Genomic DNA, 20836 nt, shown 5'->3' with positions numbered 1-20836 from the left:
CCAAGCCACGAGAGTGATCTGCATCACAAACTCCACAATCAGCACTGCCATGATGCCGACCACAGTATCTTGGCCAATGATGACTACTTTCGATCAAGCCGCATGGCAATCAAGCTTTCCAACGGGCGTGTGGCTGACGGCGTTTTAAGCTGCTCGAGGATTCAGCCAAATAAGGAAATTTGTTTCTGAGGCCGCCTCATGCAATGTAGGTAGTCAATAAGGGACTTTGGTCTTCATGCCCTGCCCAATATTTAAAGGCGTCTTGATTTCCTCCGACTACTGCGAGTGGAAGTAAATTATCACTGAAACAACATATACAGCAACGAGCAAAACATGAGCGCGACCAAGACATACTCATACAATCATGGCCCTTCAGGTGCCCAAACATCTCTGGCACCTCCAGCATACTCCGAAATTGACCCGGCCCATATCAGACGCCTGTCAATCAATTCCGCTTCCTCTGACTCCGAGCCTTTGGATCCTTCGGAACAGGAGGAACTAAATGCGGCTCTCAATATCGAGCCGGGCACTGGCTGGATACCCGAGCTACATGCCACGGGTGCAAATCTATCAAGCCCCCTGAAGGTGAATACCTTATAAACCAGAGCTCTTGCACCGGTCTGATTGAGTCGTGCTGCTAATAATGTATGTAGAAACCGGTCGTGATTCCACGCATTGATTTTGGGGGACCTCTCAAAGTACCATTACCATTCATGCGAGCATACTCTCCCGACCTCCGAGCTCATGACATTCACGAAGAAGACTTCGTGGGCTTCATCGACAATTTGACAGTTGCACAAGGCCCCCCAGCCCCACTGGCCGCACTGAATGCTGCAGGAACGATAGTTGGCTATGTGTGCGTACCCCGAGCGTTTCATACTGTCCTTCGGTCACTAACATCCTCAGACCCAATCACTGGGCTCAATTGGCAGGCGGCATCACCAACCTGACAGTGGGCGTGGGCTCGGCTGCAACACGAATTATTCGATCGAAAGTATTTCTCGAAAAGGTAAACGAAGAGTATTTTGCGCCAAGAGGTCTGAAAGCTTCAGTGTGTAAGTCTAAGGACTTGTCCGCGAGAATTGGCTGTGGCGAGACTCTGCCAGATTTACAGTGAGTTTATTTATGTTTGTATATGGTCCTTGACAGAAGAGAGAGCTTACAAATTACAGGCCTCGAGATGTGAACTGGGAGATGGATATTACGGCTCGCCGAATGTCGGCTCTACAACCCTACATCGCGCCACTTACGTTTGATGTGCCACCCCCAACAAAGGATCGAAACATCATAGATCGACTCACAGAGAAGCAAATTCAACGACGAGTGAAGAAGAAGGAGAAGAAGAAAGGAAAACGAGCAAGGAAGATGAGAAGGAAGCAGTCCCGTCAGGAACGAAGACAATCGGAACGTAACGGCACGTCAGACTTTATCGACTCCGACTCAAGTAGCTCAAGTTCCAGTTCCAGCTCCAGTTCCAGTTCCGATAGCGACATGGAACACCTGAATAGAAAGGCTGAAATTGTGTGCTCGAAGGCTGACGAGAAGCTGGAAGGAGCAAGCCACAAGGAGGCTAGGGACATACAGAAGAAGAGAGACGAAAAGCTACGCAAGATTGAGGAAAAGATGGAGAAGGCGGAAGAGTCTGAAAGAAAAAAGAGGGAGAAGACCGCTAAGAAGAGGGAGAAACGCGCCAAGAAGCGAGGAAAGCATCACGCCAAGGATCACAAAAAGGCTAACAAGATGGAGTTCATAGTGATAGAGAGCTTGGAAAGTGATTCGGTTGATTGCGAATAGATAGAATGGAAACTTTGGTAGAAAGCTCAGAACGATATCGCAACATTTTTATTACTACCTCGATATGAGCCTACTTCCTTCTGCTCCCATCTCCCATAAGACGGTGGATTAGCTTAGAGCTTCCTGGCCCTGAGGGTTCAAACTTCTAGTTCCTTACATGATCACGCGATGCCGTTTCCTATCACGAGTAGCAATATGCTTCTGATGCGAACATCTCTGGCCAACAACACAGCCAGAATGAGGTGCAACCTGGAGACTGCAACATGGCTGTACTCATTCAAAAACCCAGGATAAGCAAGATGTCAGGCATCTGATTCGAATGCGGTGCCAAATGTTTACTGGAAATACTTTGGATTTGAATTGTTGAAATCTTAGACCCCATCTGGGTGGTTCTGGCTTACACTCTTCTCACGGTCCGTACTTGAAACCGACGAACTCTCAGCCGCCATGTAACCCGGTCTGTTCGGGAGCAAGTGCAAAACTGGTAGTCTCTTCATCTGCTTCTCTGATTCAACGGCTACCTCCATCTGCGTCAGCTCTAACCTCCTCTTTCTAAGCGCCTTGATAATGTGCCAGGCTGAATGGTGCTTTTTAGATCTAATGTCATAGACCAATTCCGAAAATCTTTCGGGGCTGTCCTGATCTGTGTGATCATGCTTCTGCAAATCACTCAACCGGCTAATGAAATCTAGCTCCACGATTCCGGACGATTTCGGCAATGGATTAGGCTGCTTCAAGACCCACCAAAACCCGAAGCCTGTCAACATCACTACAGAGCTGCCGGCAGCTATGAATACCAGTACTGTCCAAGGCTGACTGACGAACCTCTTGATCGAGCGCCCGCCCGTGGCGGTTGTGAGGAGCTCGGGTGGAAAGGTTCGTTTATCTGCGGGAAGTGCAAGCGTATAGTTTGCGTACTGCATAGCTGTTATGGCAAACTGCAATGGGACCGAGAGAAAGTTTTGAAGGAGCTCGACGTGCATCTCGTTGTCCGGGAAGAACTCGGTATAGGTACGATACTTCCATGCCATTCTTGCAATTGTAATGTTGATTGACTCAAGGTCAAGCTGACTCGAAAGGGGTCTCGGTACAAAGATTCTGTTCCAGATGAGGTCCATGTCAGGCACTGACATCTTGACTCTGACGGGTTCAGAAATGGGCTCTGCGTGCTGAATTGACAAGTCCTTCTGACTATAAGTTGTCGTCGCGTTCTGTCGATAAGCGGTAAAAAGCGTTTTTGACACCAGCGGCGCTCGAGTCCATGATAGTTGCGTTGCGCAGGCTCTTGTGAATTGAAAGAAGCTCGGACACGCCCGCCAGCCTATTGGTTTGTTAACCTCTTTTGGAGAATTTTGACGGAAATTGTACTCTTACCAGCTGCAACTGAATCTCCAAATTGCTTCTTACACATCTGTAATGCATCTCCCAACGGCGTCTGATATACGTTGCAATCCTCCTCAATATCGAATTCGAACCCGTCAGCTACAGGCTCAAACCTGGCCACCATACCAGGTGCACCCTGAATCATTATCGACTCCGTATTGTTGAACAGACCACCTTTGAGGATGGTGCTGTTAAGAAGGGGTCCCACTTTGCGAGCTATCTCCATGCCGCCTGGCAGAAAAGAGACCGAACAGTCTTCAGTGCAGCCTTTCATCTTCCAAGTTGTTGCATATCGTGGGTAATTCAGCAGTTGCTGTGTCCATGTATCGAAGAAACCGTCGAGATAGGCCGTCGAAATGAGGCCCAAGATTGACACGTCAGGAGGAATGTTACCAGCATATACGTCGACCGTTACGCCTTGCTTGATGAAGTAATCTTCAAAGCTGTTTTGAACTATTGTTGATCAGTTCAAACTTCAAAGTTGGTTGGAAGATTTCGCATGACGGGCGGGAAATACATTTAAGTACTGAACCAAGTCCCAAACCCATGAAAGGCAATGCAAGTCTTCCAAGGTTAGCGCTCTGAATTGCTCCAAGGGGCACATATCTCACCTTATCACACCCCAATTGCTCCTGAACCTTCCCTTGAAGATGAACTTCATGGTAGAAAACCAATCAGTTGCTGGACTGAGTTGAAAGAAGCTAGACGCCGATGCCCCATCCACGCGTCCTGATCTAGAGGCAAGTGACCACCGCAATGCATCGGAGAGACTAAGAACAACATATGCCAACAGCATGGCATATAGTTGAGAGAGTAGTGACAAGAGTAGGTTGGTGAGAGAAGCATCGAAGGTCCATGAGCCGATAACGGGATTGCCCTCGAAGAGAACGTGGTAGATGAATAGCGAGTACACGACGGTGAATATGAGGCTTGTGATCCATGCCGTGAGAGCAAGCCCAATAGGACGGCAATTTTCCTTCAGGCTCCTATCTGTCACTGGTCTTGACGGCGATGCGTAAGCAGTCTCTCCAGCTGCGTTGAGGAAGTCGGGGTTGGATGGGACCGGCTGATGGGATGGGAAGTGAAGATCCAGGGGGATCCTACGATCAGGGTCGAATATGAACGAGATCTCTTCAAGCTCGGAAGAGTAATCGCTCTTCGTCATTGTGAATAGCGAACGAGCGTGGTTCTGTCAAACTCCGACGCCAGCCATCGACAGGTTTCAATGAGCCTCGAGCAACAGCTAGTAACATGAAGTGAATGGCGCGACGAGTGCACAAAACTCTGCTAAGATAACGAGGGCTTGCCGACATTGATATGAACGGCGACATGGTGAGACAGACACAGGTGCTCGCTACATCTGCATTCCTCTAGTGGCGCATTAGCTTTGGCTTGATTGCAAGATGATTACTGGCCAGGAATCGTGGGTGGCTTTCTGGTAACGACGATGACTGGTGGAAGTGAGCCAAGATGGCTGCTTGTAGTCGTGATTGCCTTTTAGGTTGCAATCAAGAACCTCCAAGCCCCCTACCTGGATGTCGGATAGCTTGCTGGGGACGATCTGGAACCACCCGCGGCCCAGACGGGCGCCCACAACGGGCCAAAAACACTAACCAATCATGATATGAAATATACACTTTGCGATCCTCAGACGTCTCCTGCCCCTGTTGTAGGAGGACAGGTGCCTGCACAGTGCTGACGGAGCTGAAAAGCATGGTGCGGGGTCCCTGGTTCCCGGTGAAGGTCACGATGGCAAGGGTCTAACATTGCTTTTTTCCTTCCAGCAGCACGATCGAAACTTGGCCTGTCTTTGTGATGTTTCGTTTCTTCAAGACTGAAATCGTCGCAAATGACAGAAATGGCATACCAAAAAATACTTAAGCCAAATCCAAGCTTCCAACTAAGGACGATATCCGCCCGCCACGATCGTGACTACGGCGGTTGTGGCTGCGCATGTTCCTCGGGTGGTGTAGCCAGGACACGAAGAGCGACAACCACCAGATGTGGCGTTTTTAGTCCATGCAGCGTGACCAGAACCACATACACGCCCATGCGCACAGCCTCGAGTACGTTGCATTTGAACTGATTGACAAGCCAGGCCTGATGTCCGGTTGTAAGATCGGGCTCGTGTTGAGCCGGTTGGTCGCTTGCTGCAGTGGCGGCATACCAATGAGTGACCCTGCCCATTTCTTTGCAACTCCATGCCGAGTATTTGATCTAAGCTATCGTTATCGCTAAAAGATTGGCAAAACCTCTGCAGAAAGCAAATGACTTTGTTATGCATTAAATGTCACTATCAACGCAGTCCCATGCCAACCAGACAGTGGAGGACCGCTTGATCCGCTAGTTATCAGCACGACCACAACTGGTCATGATATATTTCTGACTGATCATCGAGAATTCGGGTCTAACTTCATATATAGTGAATGATTCAATATTATGCATATTTCTTAGTTGTCAGCCTTTCCAATACTGCACGCCTACAATTCCTGAGTAGCAAAACGCGTGGAAGCTTGTGGGATTCAAGAGTTGCATCTGCGCTGGGGAAGTTGCGTTAGCGACAATACCTTTTATGCATGACCACTAGCATTGCTCTGTTTTCTAGGCTTGAGTCTTGAAGCAATGAATCCTACTTAATCGATGATCTGAACAGGCCAGCGAGGTAAGACTTGGGGTATAGTTGCTCCAGGCTTTTACAAGGCTTCTGATATATGGATATCATAGAACAGGGCGAAACCCGGCCTCTCCCGATCAAGTCCTTTTGCGACGCCAAACTCTCATGGTCACGTGTGGACTTGTATGTGTTACTGTACATTTAGCATTTAAAGTAACTTGGTAAGGTCATCGTCAATAGAATGAAGACAACCCATTATTAGGGCTTGGAAGGGCTCTGTTGACTGCGGTTCCGAACGCTCTACAGGTCGCATCTATTAATTGTGGAAGGAATAGCTGTAGTCGAATTTGGAAGCGAACTGCAACACTGCGAGGGAAATTGGAAGCTCGCGAAGGAACCAACAAGACTGCGGATAGACGCCAAGGCGGGCAATCGGCACATATATCGGTCTTCCTTGTTACTTTTCGTCACTGCGCCGCAATTTGGCACCCTTCATACCTTTTCTCTTCGTCACAATTACCCCATGTGCTGTCCTTTTCTTCCGATACTGCCCTTGACTGAACACGCCACCGATGGACATCGTCGTCCCAAACCATCGATTCTATTCCAATGCATTTACTCCCCTCGGTCAAATGGTTCCTCGCGGGCTTCCACGCAGCTGTAGCTGTCGCTACGAATTCGGGAATTGTCGAGGTCGACCTGGTATTTCCGCGCAACGACACATACGCTCCGACAGCCTTGTTCCCTATTGTCTTCGCCATCCGGAACTCAAGCCTCGCGCAGTTCGTCAACCCTTACATCGAAATAAGAGTCCGGAATTCAAGCGATCGGTTCGACACATATGTCACTCACGACTACGACCTTCGACAGGCGGATTTCTCGAGCAGCGACCCTTACTTTGAGAGTCGTGGCTTCGGAAGATTTAAAAAAGAAGGTAGTTACACAATAGTGTGGACCGTCAGGCAGCAAAGCTGCCTCGCGGATGAGTCCAGCCTGGCAAATTACCACACTAAGGATGTAATCTCAAACAATACGATACGACTCCTTACGTTCACCATCAAGAACGCCGCCCAGGAAGTCGATCTTGTATCTGCGACGAATAAAGACAACGTCTGCCTCAGCGCGCAAGGCGTCGCCATCGATATCACCGATACCGTCGAGGGCCTGCTCGGGAGGAAGTGGTGGGGTGTCGGTGATACTTGCGCGGTAGTGGCATCTCCTACTCCTACCGCGAACCCTTGCCAGATGAAGCTCGATTCGGCCACTGCGGCGAGGATATCCTCGTCAGTAACAGCTGCGGCGTGCCGGCTGTCAAATCCGATCATTGATTGCCCCACCGAAGATGAGGAAAAGAACAATGCTCAACGTTTGGCTGTTGGAGCCATGTCCTTGGTAGCAGTCGCATTGGGGGCGTTTGGTTTTCTTCTGATATGAGATGCATCTGGCGAGGCCTTAAGTCGCGCGAGGAGATTGGGGCAGTAGTATACTCCAAGATGGTCTTTGTCATTGGTCGTGAATCTTTCCATACTGGTCACAGTTGCTCTACCAGCAGCTTGCCATGAGGTCAGAATTAACTCCAACGAGGATCCATGGGGAGGTAAGAGGCGTGGCCGAAGATAGTCGAACGAATCAAGAGTCTAGAATGCCTAATAAGTATCATCTCTAAACAGCTTCTCCCAGAATCATCTCCTCAAGAGATGGTCGTTGTGATCCGGTCGGGCATCCAACTCTGTGACTGTAACATGCTGAGCCTGTATCTCAGCAGTCTCTGGCTTCGGCAACTCCGCCCAGAGCTCATGCTTCGGCGTAGATCCACCATAAAGCTCTGTCCTTGTCGGTTCGGAATGCAATTCTCCCGGGGGCACAGCCTGGTAATATGTTCTATTGCCGGGCTCATCTTTGAACTCTTCAGCGGCTGCCGCTTGGTCCCGCTTGCGCTTTCTCAGGAACCAAAAGGCTGCTGCAACTAAGGCACAGCCCAGAATCGCTCCTACAACGGCGCCAGCTATCACAGCGGTAGAAAGGGTTTTCTGGCTTCCTTCATCGAGACTACTGTCGCTGGCTTTGTTGTCCCTATCTCCGGTAGAGGAGCCATTAGATGTCGCAGTGCTAGTGAATAGGTTTTGTACTGTCTCAGAGGACCATACGATGGAGCTGAGACCCCTGTTGGAGGTGAGAATGGGTTGAAAGTATCAGGGGAAGAATCAAGATTACCCTTTCTCATACCAGTCCCGAATTGTGTTTGCGGTCTCGTAGTCTTTGGCTTCCGCGTCATAATCTGTCTTCCATGCCCAGTCGGTCATGTCGAACAACCCGAGGCCGTTCGGCCAGGGGTCCGCTCCAGACCAGGCTGTCTTCCCGTCAGTGCCTCCGACGGAAAGCATCTGACGACGGCCAACCACGGTGCAAGTATGATATCGCCGCGTGTTCTTGGATTCGTACGGTACTTGAGTCCACACGAAACCCGGGAGACTAAGAACGAAGACATCATCGAACGTTGAGCCGCTATCAGTGTTGGTACCTCCGAAAACGAAGCTGCTGAAAGTTAGTATCGACTTGGGAGGAAGGGGAGACTGGCATACATCTCGTAGGTTCCGTTCTTCCCCTCAGCACCAACATAGCAGAACCCCCTTCGTGCGGTTGGTGGCGTGCCCGTTGCCTTCTGCCAGTACCAGTTTTTTGTGATAGGGTCGTAGAAAGTTAGGTTGCTGAAGTCCATCCAACCATGCGAAGTCTTTTGACTCGGCTCAAGGGTGAACGTCACGCCTCCCATGACAACAATAATACCATTCCTCCCAAATGTTGGGATGTAGACGGCCCCGCCACCAACAATAGTTCCATATTCTGAGAATGCCGAAAAGTCTGACGTCGTGTCATTGCTCCAAACCTTGGTCGTCATGTTGTATGATATAACCCCAGGAACTGGCTGCGAAGCGGGATTCGAATTTGTCCAGCCGGATGCGATACCTCCAAACCAGAATGCGGCGTCGCTTGTGCTCGCGTACGCACCCTCCTCGCACCTCTTCAGCTCGCCGAAGAACGATGGGTTCGCTGGTGACTCCGTTACCCACTGGCCGCCACCGTTGCCATCCGCCTCAAATTTCCATGATTTTGGTCCATCGATCTTTCCTCCGTACGGCAGATGTCCTCCCCAGATATAGAACGCATCCATACCCTCATTTTTCCACATCGCTTGCCCGTCCATCCCAGTAGTGGGTTTGTCAATAATTCGTATCGTAATATTCGAGGATGACCAGGAGATAGAGAGATCGATTGACAGTGTGGAATTTACTGAGATGCCTTCCAGTGAGTTGTGGCCCACTCGCTGCTGAATGATAGACCTACCGGCATTTGATGCCCTGTTCTTGATAGGAGTGCCATCAGCCCCGAGCTGTGACATCTCCCCGCCGTCTATGTATGCATAATCCCCGAGAGTTGTGACTGTGAAGACTTTGGGTTAGCTTTAGCTCGCGGGAGACGAGGAAAATTGAGTTTACCTCTCGCCATTCCCCTGCGAAGAAAAAGCTCTTTGGGAGGAGCTGCTGATAGTGCCCAGTCCGACTGCGCGCTCGCGCGAGCAGGGATCTGCGACACAAGCCCGAATATCGCGACGGAAACCAGTGATCTAAACATTGTAGGAGTCGACCGAAAGAAGCAAACATGAATAATAGCAGACAAGCACGAGAAAGGACAACAACTTCGCCAGAACTCCTGCTAGACACCTTGACCAGAAATGTCATCAGGATAAAGCTTTGCGAGAAGATGGGGGGCGTTCATTCTTGAATGGCAAATGTTCCCAAAATGTGCCACTGCGTCAGCCCCTCCTGATTGTCATCCGCTCTCGTTCAATCGCTCCTCCTATGTTATCAAAAGCTCCAAGACGCTAAGAGGGTAAGCGACTGCTAGCAGATCGAAATCCCCTAATTCTGGTGCTTGGACAGGGGCGCATTTTTTCTGACCCAAGCCAAGAATAATAATGCCGATACGCTGCCAGAGCTCCCCAAAGACTTTCCCAAATTCACTGCTTTAAATCTCGACGTCCTTTGAAATTCTGACCACGGCTGTCCATTCAATTGAATCCGTTCCGGTCACCGCTCACTTGTGAGTGGGAAGAACACGACGACGTTGAACAGCCTGGCCACCTACGGTTACACTCCGTTGCGTTGACAGCGTCCGCCCCCCCTTTTTGCCGAAATTACGCACGCATAATCCCTGTATATACATGAAAATTTGCCCAACGCCACGTAGATATTCGTAGTACGGCAATTGACCTATTCTGATGGCTTCAATTGATCTATTTCTATTGAATCTCATTATCTGAGGGCATCGTGATGCCTCCTAAACGCCGCCGCGCGGCTCGGCAGGCGGATGATGACCCTTCTGGGCATCGTCCGTCACCCATCGCCAACGGTACGCGGAAACAACGACGTATACAACAACTGGCACAGGACGCCGCCAGAGATCCTCCTCAACGCTCTGCCTCGCCGTCGATCAGGATCGTTACGCCCGCCGAGAGGGCTCGCCGGGCTGCCGCCGCCGAAGAGGCCGCCGAGGAGGCCGCCGAGGAGGTTATCGTCGCCGAGGCTGGACCCGAGACTAATGATTTGGTGGCGGCTGAGTCTACATCGCGAAGAAAGCGTGTACTTATAGCCCCTCCGTCATCACGAAGAGCTCCAAAAGCGTCCTCTCGCCAAAAAGCAACGACAACGCAGAGGAAGCGAAAGAAGGATCCGCCGCATACGATCCGGCTCCGAAGTACTCTGCCTTCGTCGATGCCACCGTTTCGACCAGACTCGACCCCAGTTAACCCAACCCCTCGTCAAACCACTCGATTTGCGGACGATACGCCTACGGCCCCTCGCCATAGCGCTGATGATACGTTTATGTCGTTCCACGATGTATTTGAAGAGGAGGACGATATGGGTAACGAGGAACCAACTCTGCTACAAATCCAGGTTACCCGTGGCCCAGCGCTCAAGGGTAACGGTTTACCTGTTCTCGATCTAACCATCGAGAGCATCGCGTATAACAGATTCAGTATTGCTCCTGTATTAGATGCGAATAGTAGAGACTGGGAGGCAGACAGCGGCGCCCAACTTGAGGCAGAAGTGGCTCACTCGTATATTGTGAAGAAGGCCAATATCGCTGTTGTCGTTGCTTGGAGGAAGCCCACCAACGCATCTAAACCAACACCAATCTTCACTCGGGTCTATCCGTCTACTGGAGGGGTCACTTGGCCAAGTATTCCATGGGTTGATATTGTCCCCTCTCTTGAACAAGCTGAAGAGAGGGGTGAAGTCCACCTCACCGTCAAGTGGCAATACAGCGCCGTACCAATCTCTGGTGGTATAGTGACTGGCGTACGAACGCCTCGAAAAGGTGGCCGAGCAGGCGTTTCAGCCGGCATGCAAGAGGCGATCGATCGTGAGGCTAACGATCCTGCAAACGTCGAGCGTCGGAAGGAGGGTATGCACAGACAACTTCTCCGTACGCACATCTGCCCAGAGTACCAGAGATGTAAGAATAGTTCGGGCGACGAGAAGTTCAACTGGTGCTATATACTAGGCCAGAAGCACTACAAGATCAAATCTCACCATATAGAGAAGTGGGCGAAGGCTATTATGACTGGACAGGCTGGCGTTGACAATATGGAACCACCTAAAGAACTGCTTGGTGAGATTCTTCACGACCAGTTTATAGAGGATCAGAAACGCCAGGGCAAGAGAAGTAAGAATATCGTGGAGGTTGATGATAACCAGGAGACGACAGTGATGACGGAAGAGAAGGCTGAAAATGCCGCACTTCCATCATCAGGGTCAAGATCTGGCCTAACCAACGCCAACAGCAACGCCATCGTCAATATATACGGCAACGCGGGGGCGCCAGATCGTCATCTTCAATATCCTAACCCATACGTACAGCTGCCGCCGCCGGCGCCGCCGCCGCCGGCATATTGGCCATATGCGAACATCTCACAGTATTCGTTGCCAACTCTTCCGCCATTGAACCTTCCAAGCACTCGTCAACCAAGTATCGCACTCCCGATTCGTTCGTCCTCGCCAGTGGTACCGGATTCGCCTCGAAAAGCTCTAGATCAAGTGGCCAGCTTCATCAAGTGGTTTATATCCGTCCGCGGCAAGCGATATAACGTCGACGAAGGGTTCAGAAAGAAGCTACAGAAACTGCGATCAGTAGACAGTAGCTTGCGGGCAATTCGCAAGTTACCAGATATTTGGTTTACTGAACAGGGTTTTACTCAAGATCTTACCGAAGATGTCAGGAACTCGATCAAATCCTTCATAGACAACAGCGCCTACTACGGAGGGCAGTCTGACGCCCTCTCCGACGTGGTATCTCACTCTGAACTTCATTCAAACCATCGAGAGTCAGAAGGAGATGTTTATACAAGAATATACGCTGGATTGCCAGGAGGGACGGCGGCGGCGCCAGTTGAAAACTCTGCGGCGCTAGTTTCAGGCGAGTTGGGGTCATCCCGACATATCGACGCCCTAGTGCCACGTCAATCCATCGAGCAAGAGATCCGTGGTACGCCAGTTGAAGTTGGTCGACGTGGTGAGTGTATATAGAGCTGTTTACTGTCGAATATGGCTAACTTTGTAGGCGTTTCGGAACTCTTTGGTTTCGTTTCGTCACCACTGCTGTCAGCGTCGCAGATGCTGCCCACGCAGTTACAGATCGAACAAGACGAAATCGAGCAAGGCGATGAGGACAATCAGATTGAAATCTCGAGTGATACGTCGTCAACAGAGACGTATTACTCGGAGGAGGATAACGAAGAAGAGTGATACAGCAAGAGTGGTGTGAAGTTTGACTGTATGCGCGATTTTTTTGCATGACGTGTTCAACCACGGAAAAGTCTACCCATAGCCGTAGATTCAACACTGCCGCTCTATACGTATAAAAGCAATAGAATTACTGTTATTTTGGATCTGCAAACAATACACTTCGGTCCATCCCGATACTGGTTAGGGGCAGTTGAAGTCTCTGACTATGGTTGAAGTCTCTGATCGTGATGACGTGTCATCATCACAAATCATCGTCACAAGCATCAACAACGCGTTTCAGCCGTTATACAGGCAAAATTGATATGTATACGTAGCTACCGACGAAAACAATGGACGACGGTATATTTTTTGTGTTCTGGTGCGCTTGTGGCTAACCTTTTGGCAATCTTGTTGGCTACAATCATGGATTTGATGATTGACCATCATATGACGACACGATTAAGATCTATTGCGCGCGAACGCACGATGAAAATTTGGATTGCTTGCTGATGTTCAATATTGGCAGCAAATCCTCCCTTTTATAGTTCGATATCGTCAAATATATGCTCTGTCCCATCAAAGTTGACGAACGAATGGCGGAAATGGCCCTCGATCTGGGGTAGACGATACCCAATCTCCATAGCGCAGTCACGTAGATATTCCATGAAATCCCGAGTGTCATTCTCATCGTTGTTCCACTTCGAATACGTCTTCCTGATGTATCGCTTTAGATCGCCGAAGTACTCTTCGATGGGGTTGAAGTCTGGTGAATACGGAGGCAGAAACTCGAGATGGACACCTGATACCCGGCATAAACCCTCGATTTCAGGTATACGATGGCAGGAGAGGTTATCCATAACGATGACAGAGTTTGGCTCTGGAAAACGCCCACATTTCGGGATAAGGCACTCCTGTAGCCAACGAAAGAACCCATCGCCGTCAGTCGTACCATAATACGTAGTCAAGTGTAGGATACCGCTCAACGTGAGGGCTGGCAGGATCTGTACGCGAGAGTTCTGAAACCGATCAATCTCTGCAGTTCGAAACGCAGCAAGCCCTTTCGGCGCCCATCCAGTCCTCCGTATCCCAGTATCCTTATTGACGCCGGATTCGTCGACGAATACCAGCTGGTCGGGGCGATATCGTCGTATACGGTACAAGTACTCGTATCGTAGTTCGTCACTTCGCTGAGCAGCAATAATCTTGGACTTCTTGTTCGTCCAGCCAGCTGAGTTTAACTGTCGACTGATTGCAGAACGACTGATCTGGATCTCGAAGGCTTCAAATAGGAAATCTTGCATCTCTTCAAGAGATAGATCGCTGCGGTACTGCAGTAGTTCAAGAAGCTCTGTACGATGCCATATTTCCATCTTTTGTCGACTCTGGCGGCACCTCTTATATCTCTGCACTTCGCCAGTGATATTACGTCGTGATCTATGTCGTCGAATCGTTCGTTCGGTACAGCCAACGATACTTGCCAGCTCGTGGGTCTTTTGGTCTTCGAATGGCAGTATCATCGCGATCGTCGATAGCTGTAGATTCGATATTCTGGGCGCCATTGTATCGTCGTCGTCGCCCGGCGTCTTTCTCGATGTATCTGATATAATAAACCACGGACATGTACTGACCAGCGGCAAACTGTAAGTAACAGGGCACAATCTATACAGCAGTAGACTCTTGCTCAATATCGTGAACAAGCTGAGCTATCAGGAGAGTCATTAATCCTGTTGACTGCCAAAGCATTTGCTCTGAAGAACCGTATCAAGCCCCTTGGTATGCTTATATATTACTCAGAGCCATACAAACCGTATGCTGAGTAGATATATAAAGTCATACAGCAGGTCTCTTCTTCTGTTCCTCAGCAAATGTCATCTTGATCTCTCATGACGAAAATAGACCTTTTGTTGGTCGAATGGTATGGGGATGAGGTGACTAGCTGGGTTGGCAATGCCTCGATGGGTAGATTGACTGCTACGGAAGCATGAAATACACACCTTATGTCTCTATCGTGTAGTTATACGTTTGAATACTACTGGGACTATAGTGATTGACGGCAATTGAGGTGTTGGTGATGACTTTGACGCGTTTTGCGTGCGATGCAGAGAAATGCGCGTCACAGCGTAAAATTGGCTTTTTTTCATGTTTTTGCATAAGCGGGGAAAAAAAAGGGGGGCGGACGCTGTCAACGCAACGGAGTGTACAGAGGATTACAGCGGACACGGGAAGGGAGCACAGGCAGCAGCCTAAATTTAAAACGGCGTTAGGCTTGTCTAGCGTGATGGCAGCCATTGGCAACAAATTGATAATGAGGGGCTGATTCAGGGGCTATGCGCTGCCGGCTGAATCACCCACGTCGACTTTTATTGGACAGGACTCTCAGGAACAAGCAATGTCTCCCAGCTTGGCAGTAAGCACTACCGTATTTTGCGACACGATGCTTCCAAGTCCGAACAAGCCAATGTAAATCTGTTCCTATTACAAGGTCTCTTCTAGATTTCAGACGTGCAGACACATGCTGGGGCCATGAACATGGGGCTCCAGCGATTACATGATTAAATGCTGATACCGAAGATTGATACGCAAGCAAATGATGACATGCAGGACGGAATCCTAGAACCAGGCGTAATAACGGGGAATCTTTGCAGCTTTGTTCTGTTTGACTGGCTAGACTTTCCGGAGAGAGAGACCGCGACATCATGCAACTTGAACGACGAGCATTCTAAAGCATTTCAACTCAAACAACTCTGCTGATTAAGCACCCGCCCTGGACAGTCATGGTTTTGAGTCCCTTCAATATTGTGAAAGCGAGTTTCACGGATGATGTGTCGGCCCTATTCGTCCACCTTACCATTGAAGCAAGCCATTTTTAAGGCAATTGAATCTTGAAAAACAAGACTGAGTGTCATCAATTTCAACAGGCCAAGCTGTGTCAGAGGCAAGGTGAAGACACTGTACAAAATGACACATAAAAGAAATTCGAATAGCTCGGGACGGTTTGATGTCGAGTATGGTTTTCGTCCTCCTCTTCAGACATGAGGAAAAGTGAGAATTCGTCACTATATGGACTAATCCAGGAAAGGCTACATGTTGCTGCCAGCGTCCTGAAAATTGATAGATAACAACAGTAAAGTTCAGCTCTTCTGTCCCTACTACACCAGCACAATTTGCTCATTACTGTGACACGCTAGCTTCAGTGATGCCTAGCTTCACGATGGATTCGAAAACGACTAAGAATATATCACTAAACTCGTCCCGAAGACGACGGATCCCATCGAGGTGAGAAGATTTACAATAACCTAGAACGCATTGTTGACGCATCCCAATAATTGTCTTCCGAACGTTCTCATCGCAACGTGAATTCAGGCTAGATAATCGCCAATGGCTCTTCTTGTTTGATCATGCTCTACTTGTGTGAAGACTCAGTCTGGGCATGTATTCCATGCTAGGTAGAAAAACCTGTATCCATGTCAAGCGATGGAATTACCGCCGAACCTGCCACAGTACGTAAACTGGAAGACATGTCTCTGTATGAATTCGGCAGTGCAGGTAGACGCGCTGGGAGGATCTTGCTTCTGGTGGTTTGATTGGCCCGAAAGTAGTCCGCGAGATGATGCCTCTTTTCTATTCCATATGACATTGGATGGGACGGGGAGATAACGGACAACGGCATCCGAAGGAAAATAAGGTTCGGGTGTGGGGAAATAACCGCATGACGTCTCCCGCCGGCTGGGACACCGGAAAGATCTACCCACAATACGATCAGGTGCTTCGGATTCCTAGAAGAGTGATCGCAAATGAATGCGAAAGTGTTTGATGGGTCTTACTCTATGTCGGCGGGCCGAGGTCCGCAATTGTAAAGCCGATGGGATAACATAGCCCCTTGACGTTCGGCGGCACGGAGACCGATAGCGAAAAGAGACATCTGAAGCAGGAATGGCTTGTTACATAGCCTTGTTCATTTATCAGACGCGGGTTTGAGACGAACTATGAGACGAACTGGGAGCCTTGCTCCGCCCAATAAGGTTTCCGACAACGTAGTTACTAAATCCGTTGTTGATCATGTACTGAGCTCAATGACTTGAAATGACTCGGTTGCCCACCGCAAATGACTCGATGGTCCAACAGGAGTTAATTTGGGAGTTAATGGGAATGATGATCTGCAGCGCAAGGCGAAGTCCCGCAACTAACTAATCGACCAGACTCCTGGAGACAAGAACCTATGCGGAGAACCACGGAGTAGCCCGAAGTCCACTGAAGTCACAGTTGACCATCTCGTTATAAATACCAGAGACTCGCCGAGGGAGTACTACAACTATTAGACAACTCCAACTACGTCCTTCCATCTACTTTCCATATTTCATATCCAACTTTACCATCCCTAGTCAGACATCATGAGATTCACGCAAGCATTTGTTGCCGCTTCTATGGCCCTCGGCGTTATGGCCGGCTGCAGATTCGCTCCCGAAGTCTGCAAGTCAGACGTCGGCCCCATCTCTCGCGGACTCACTGATGGCTGGGTCTGCGATCTCCCGGAAGATCTCCCTTGTCAAACTACGTGTGAGATCACTGGTGAAAGACAGCGATCCGAGCCCGGTGTCGTCGGAATGGAGACGATGAAGTGCTGCAAGCCCAGCCCCAACTGTGAGTCGTTCATAAGCTCAACACATCAACAGCAGAGACATAAACTAACATTACTGCCATAGGTTAAACTCGCTTCATACCATTGAATGTCACTAGAGGACTCCGGCCTTAGGAGGGCCAATATTATACCGTACGATTGTACCAAAATTGAAGATAAACGCACATCATGCAGGGGCAGAGATTCGATGAAGAGCGCGGCCTCACATTACCACAAAAGGCGCTGATAATCTAGAATTTAAAACTTTCAATCGCTTATTGCTCTTGGCTCTCGTGGACGACATTTTAATGCACTTCATTCATCACTAACCGCTGCAACTGCAAGAAATCTTCTGAAGACCCTACCTTATGTACATGGATGCACTAGTTTTGCGTCATCTGTCGCGCCCTCGTACCCAACTAGGCTAGAGAGGTGCAGCTTTGTAATCCTGGTGCATATCTCATGTCAGAAACCCTGGTCGGTGACAGATTCTTGGGCTCACACCTTATCCGAAGGGAAGCGCAATCGCAACATAACTGTGCCTGTATCTGATTAGCTATCTGTCTTTCAAACGAACCAGCACCATAATGACGTAACCAGTCCACGCAGAAAGACCTAACTAGGAGCAGTCGCGTCAATGGGCTCTTCGTGAAGACCAAAGTTGGAATTGCGCCCTTCAGTTCAGTTGATAGCCGCCATTCGCCAGTGCACCAACTCCTTGGGTAAATACCGATGCATTTCGGTCTTCGGAGCAGGGGGCTGACATACTATAGACTAGACGACAACATCTTCCGCATCAGCCGGATCCGGCAAAAACTTTTTGTTCTGTCAGTTGGTGGAGTGTTAGGCCCAAGGCCATTGCTTCTGCAGGGTTGACTGCCAATTCGGTTCTAACAAAGGGTTGCCGCTGGGCCCGGGACATTCACCGCGCATTGAATGCTCATAGCTTACTTTGAACTCAGGCATCCCTCTATTTTGGGCGCTTAGCTCCAAACACGGTGCGCAAATAAACCTAGAGAGATTCATTTCAGCGGTAGAACAGTCGGCAGCTGAATTCAATGCTCAATGCATGAAATTCTTTGCCACGCAGATCTTCATGTTTGTTCAGTTGTGGAACGTAACCATGACATTGGGCGTCCATAGCAAAGAACCATCCATGACCGAAAGAAAAACATAGACAACAAGGAATACACTGCCTCTTGACTTCCGCCTGCACAGGTGGCTCGTGACATTTATTCGCCGTAGGTCAGTAGTACTGATGACGATTACCCTTTGTGTCAATGTTATTTTTTCTCATGGTAACAATGCTAGAGAACTACATGTTTGACTTGATAAGAATATTGCACGGTAGATTGATGAAGTTGACTTTGTATAAAAGAGGGAGACTCGAGTCTCTCTATCAGTGTTGCAGACCTACATATTAAAAATCATAGAACCATTCCAACCAGCCAAAGTTACTACACATCTTGCATCGCACAAGCTATCCGCATCAGGCCGCCATACTCGAAATGGATGATAAGAAACTCTCTGAAATGAACGCCGAAGGCCGTTCCAAGCTGGATGACGCTCGCAAACGCCTCAGAAGACTTGACGACCCCGAGTGGCACAACTTGCTTCTTCCGGCCCGACTTCCCCCGGTCCCTATCTGCGACACATTCGCTCCCTACCGCCCGTTTCCCTCCAAGCTCAAGTTTTACCCTGGCATGGACTTCAATCTTCTGACGCAAGTCGGTGTTGCTCACCTTGGTGACAAAACAAACCACAAGATGTTTGCAGTCTCAGGTTACAAGCTTGAATCAGGCAGCAAGTATGACGGTCGCCCCAGATGGATTCTTCACAATGGTCCCAACAGCAGCGACCCTGCCCTGGCTATGATATCCGAGATACCTGAATGGGGAAAGGATGATGGGGAGGGCGTCCTCACACTCCCGTCGACGGAGCCTTTGGGTGGAAGTAGCGTTCCGAGCGACACGAGCTATGCGCCTGGAGACACAGAACCTATGTGGGCGTCGCGGAAACGCGCTATCCCCAAAACCCAAAGTTATACTTTGATGATTCCGCTTCTGGAAAATGGCGAAATGAGAAGCAGCTGCTGTGTTTGGACGCGGTTGCCGGAAGAAGAATGGGGCGAGATCAACAAGGGCTTTTCTCTTCGAGTCATGCAAGGGAAGTATATCGAAGATCCCCTGTGTACGATGCGAATGACGATCCCTCTCAAGCCTTGGAAGTCTCCTTTCAAACTTGAGCTGACCGACAACAATGATCATGGAGACAAGTGGCCTGTAATGGCAATTATCTCAGCAATCAGAGCGTGGGAACTTCGAATCACTCTTTGGGGCCGTGCTGTTGGTTTTGGCCGTGAGATCGGTCGTGACACCGAACGAGCATTTTTCAACATGATATTGTAGATGGTGCAGCAGAGACCCAACGGTTCAGTTCGATCAAGATATTACTGAAGCCTGAGTTTTCCATCTTCCTTAGAGCTATGAGTCATCAAAACAACGGCGTTCCTAGATCCAGAAGCAAATTGGCCAATTAATTGACATTCTCGATGAGAAGATTTGACGCCCTTAACTTGAACGGCCATGAATTTCAATGCACCTGTATGTCTACCGTAATTGAGGGGTTGAAATGGAGATACGTAGGATGATCTTTTGTTATCAAGCGAATTATCATCATACCAGGTTCCGTCGTACCCCGAGACTATTCGAGGTTTTGACGATATTGACTGGCGGTTTATGTGAACACTTGTCAACCTCGTCGTCAAATGTTGATGCAGTAAACTACTTAGTCTCATATCTGCCAAGAGGTGTCTGCTGTCAGTTGACAGAGACTTATCAGACAGACCTCGGGCTTAACGTGTCTTGGCCAAAATGCTTTCAGCCTTCTTGGCAACTTGGCATAGCTCGCAGCTTCGCCGTGATAACAGCGAGCAATGACTCCTCCAAACTTGAGTTGCATCTCATGGCTTCGAACGTGATGTCATTTTCTCTTTCAACTTTCTGTGGGCCTGTGATTTTCGCCATCCACGATTGCCCACATCCATCGTTTCCCACCTTCCACTTTTCAAGCTTGTTTCCCCGAGTCAAACCCACTCAATTACCTCATCTTCATCTTGAAACAAATATGTTTTCTTTCAAGGGGCCGACGCTAAAACCGAAATTTCCGCCGCTATTCCATATTTCGATGAGTGGTTCCTGGCTAGGAAAGGACCCGGGATCGGGGTCGCCCACACAAAGGCGGCCCGAAGGATCCGCGATGCCCAGAGCCCGCCGACGCCTTCGAAGCCCCTTTCCCGCAGAGTTTCATCCACCTCGATGCGGCCGACTCGTACAATGGCGGCAGAATCGTGCTATCCGACTCGCTGTTGTTGGGCGCCATTGCCGTCAACACACAAATCACCGTTGACGCGTGGCCGTCACCGGAACGACCCCTCATCACCTGCACTAGCGTCATTAAGACCAACTGAGACAAAGCCAGCAGCTGAGAGACTAGATCCCCCGCTACGTTAGCTAGCTCGATGATTCCAGGTCCCGACCAACAAAGGCAGCTTTTCGAAATCCAAATACGGAATGGGCGCACTATGCATTGTTCTATATGGAGTAATATTATGGCGCCACCTGAAATGCCGCTACCCGCAGC

The 20836-nt window shown here is 49.4% G+C and overlaps 7 protein-coding genes across 7 annotated transcripts; 4 read left to right on the top strand and 3 right to left on the bottom strand.

Moving 5' to 3' along the window:
* Positions 1 to 333: 333 nt before the first annotated feature.
* On the top strand, positions 334 to 1794 carry CGCS363_v009967 (uncharacterized protein; the record flags this gene model as incomplete). The annotated part of the gene is made up of 4 exons (XM_036641816.1): positions 334 to 585; positions 654 to 856; positions 907 to 1113; positions 1173 to 1794. 4 exons carry the CDS (start codon positions 334 to 336, stop codon positions 1792 to 1794), a joined length of 1284 nt encoding a protein of 427 aa, XP_036492891.1.
* Positions 1795 to 2165: 371 nt separating this feature from the next.
* On the bottom strand, positions 2166 to 4342 carry CGCS363_v009966 (uncharacterized protein; the record flags this gene model as incomplete). Its single annotated transcript, XM_036641815.1, has 3 exons — positions 2166 to 3115; positions 3169 to 3620; positions 3969 to 4342. The coding sequence occupies 3 exons, from the start codon at positions 4340 to 4342 to the stop codon at positions 2166 to 2168; spliced, it is 1776 nt and encodes a 591-aa protein (XP_036492890.1).
* A 2058-nt stretch (positions 4343 to 6400) lies between these two features.
* On the top strand, positions 6401 to 7225 carry CGCS363_v009965 (uncharacterized protein; the record flags this gene model as incomplete). The annotated part of the gene is made up of 1 exon (XM_036641814.1): positions 6401 to 7225. One exon carries the CDS (start codon positions 6401 to 6403, stop codon positions 7223 to 7225), a length of 825 nt encoding a protein of 274 aa, XP_036492894.1.
* Positions 7226 to 7473: 248 nt separating this feature from the next.
* On the bottom strand, positions 7474 to 8981 carry CGCS363_v009964 (Kelch repeat-containing protein; the record flags this gene model as incomplete). Its single annotated transcript, XM_036641813.1, has 3 exons — positions 7474 to 7954; positions 8018 to 8326; positions 8374 to 8981. The coding sequence occupies 3 exons, from the start codon at positions 8979 to 8981 to the stop codon at positions 7474 to 7476; spliced, it is 1398 nt and encodes a 465-aa protein (XP_036492893.1).
* Positions 8982 to 13115: 4134 nt separating this feature from the next.
* On the bottom strand, positions 13116 to 13946 carry CGCS363_v009963 (uncharacterized protein; the record flags this gene model as incomplete). Its single annotated transcript, XM_036641812.1, has 1 exon — positions 13116 to 13946. One exon carries the CDS (start codon positions 13944 to 13946, stop codon positions 13116 to 13118), a length of 831 nt encoding a protein of 276 aa, XP_036493023.1.
* Positions 13947 to 16967: 3021 nt separating this feature from the next.
* On the top strand, positions 16968 to 17279 carry CGCS363_v009962 (uncharacterized protein; the record flags this gene model as incomplete). Its single annotated transcript, XM_036641811.1, has 1 exon — positions 16968 to 17279. One exon carries the CDS (start codon positions 16968 to 16970, stop codon positions 17277 to 17279), a length of 312 nt encoding a protein of 103 aa, XP_036492896.1.
* Positions 17280 to 18702: 1423 nt separating this feature from the next.
* CGCS363_v009961 (uncharacterized protein) lies at positions 18703 to 19602 on the top strand (the record flags this gene model as incomplete). The annotated part of the gene is made up of 1 exon (XM_036641810.1): positions 18703 to 19602. The coding sequence occupies one exon, from the start codon at positions 18703 to 18705 to the stop codon at positions 19600 to 19602; it is 900 nt and encodes a 299-aa protein (XP_036492898.1).
* Positions 19603 to 20836: the final 1234 nt, after the last annotated feature.

This window comes from Colletotrichum siamense, assembly GCF_013390195.1.
Source record: "Colletotrichum siamense strain Cg363 chromosome Unknown KSG_Cg363_contig06, whole genome shotgun sequence".
Lineage (NCBI taxonomy): Eukaryota > Fungi > Ascomycota > Sordariomycetes > Glomerellales > Glomerellaceae > Colletotrichum > Colletotrichum siamense.
Note: the sequence above shows the minus strand (reverse complement) of the source record. Positions and strands in the feature narration are given on the sequence as shown.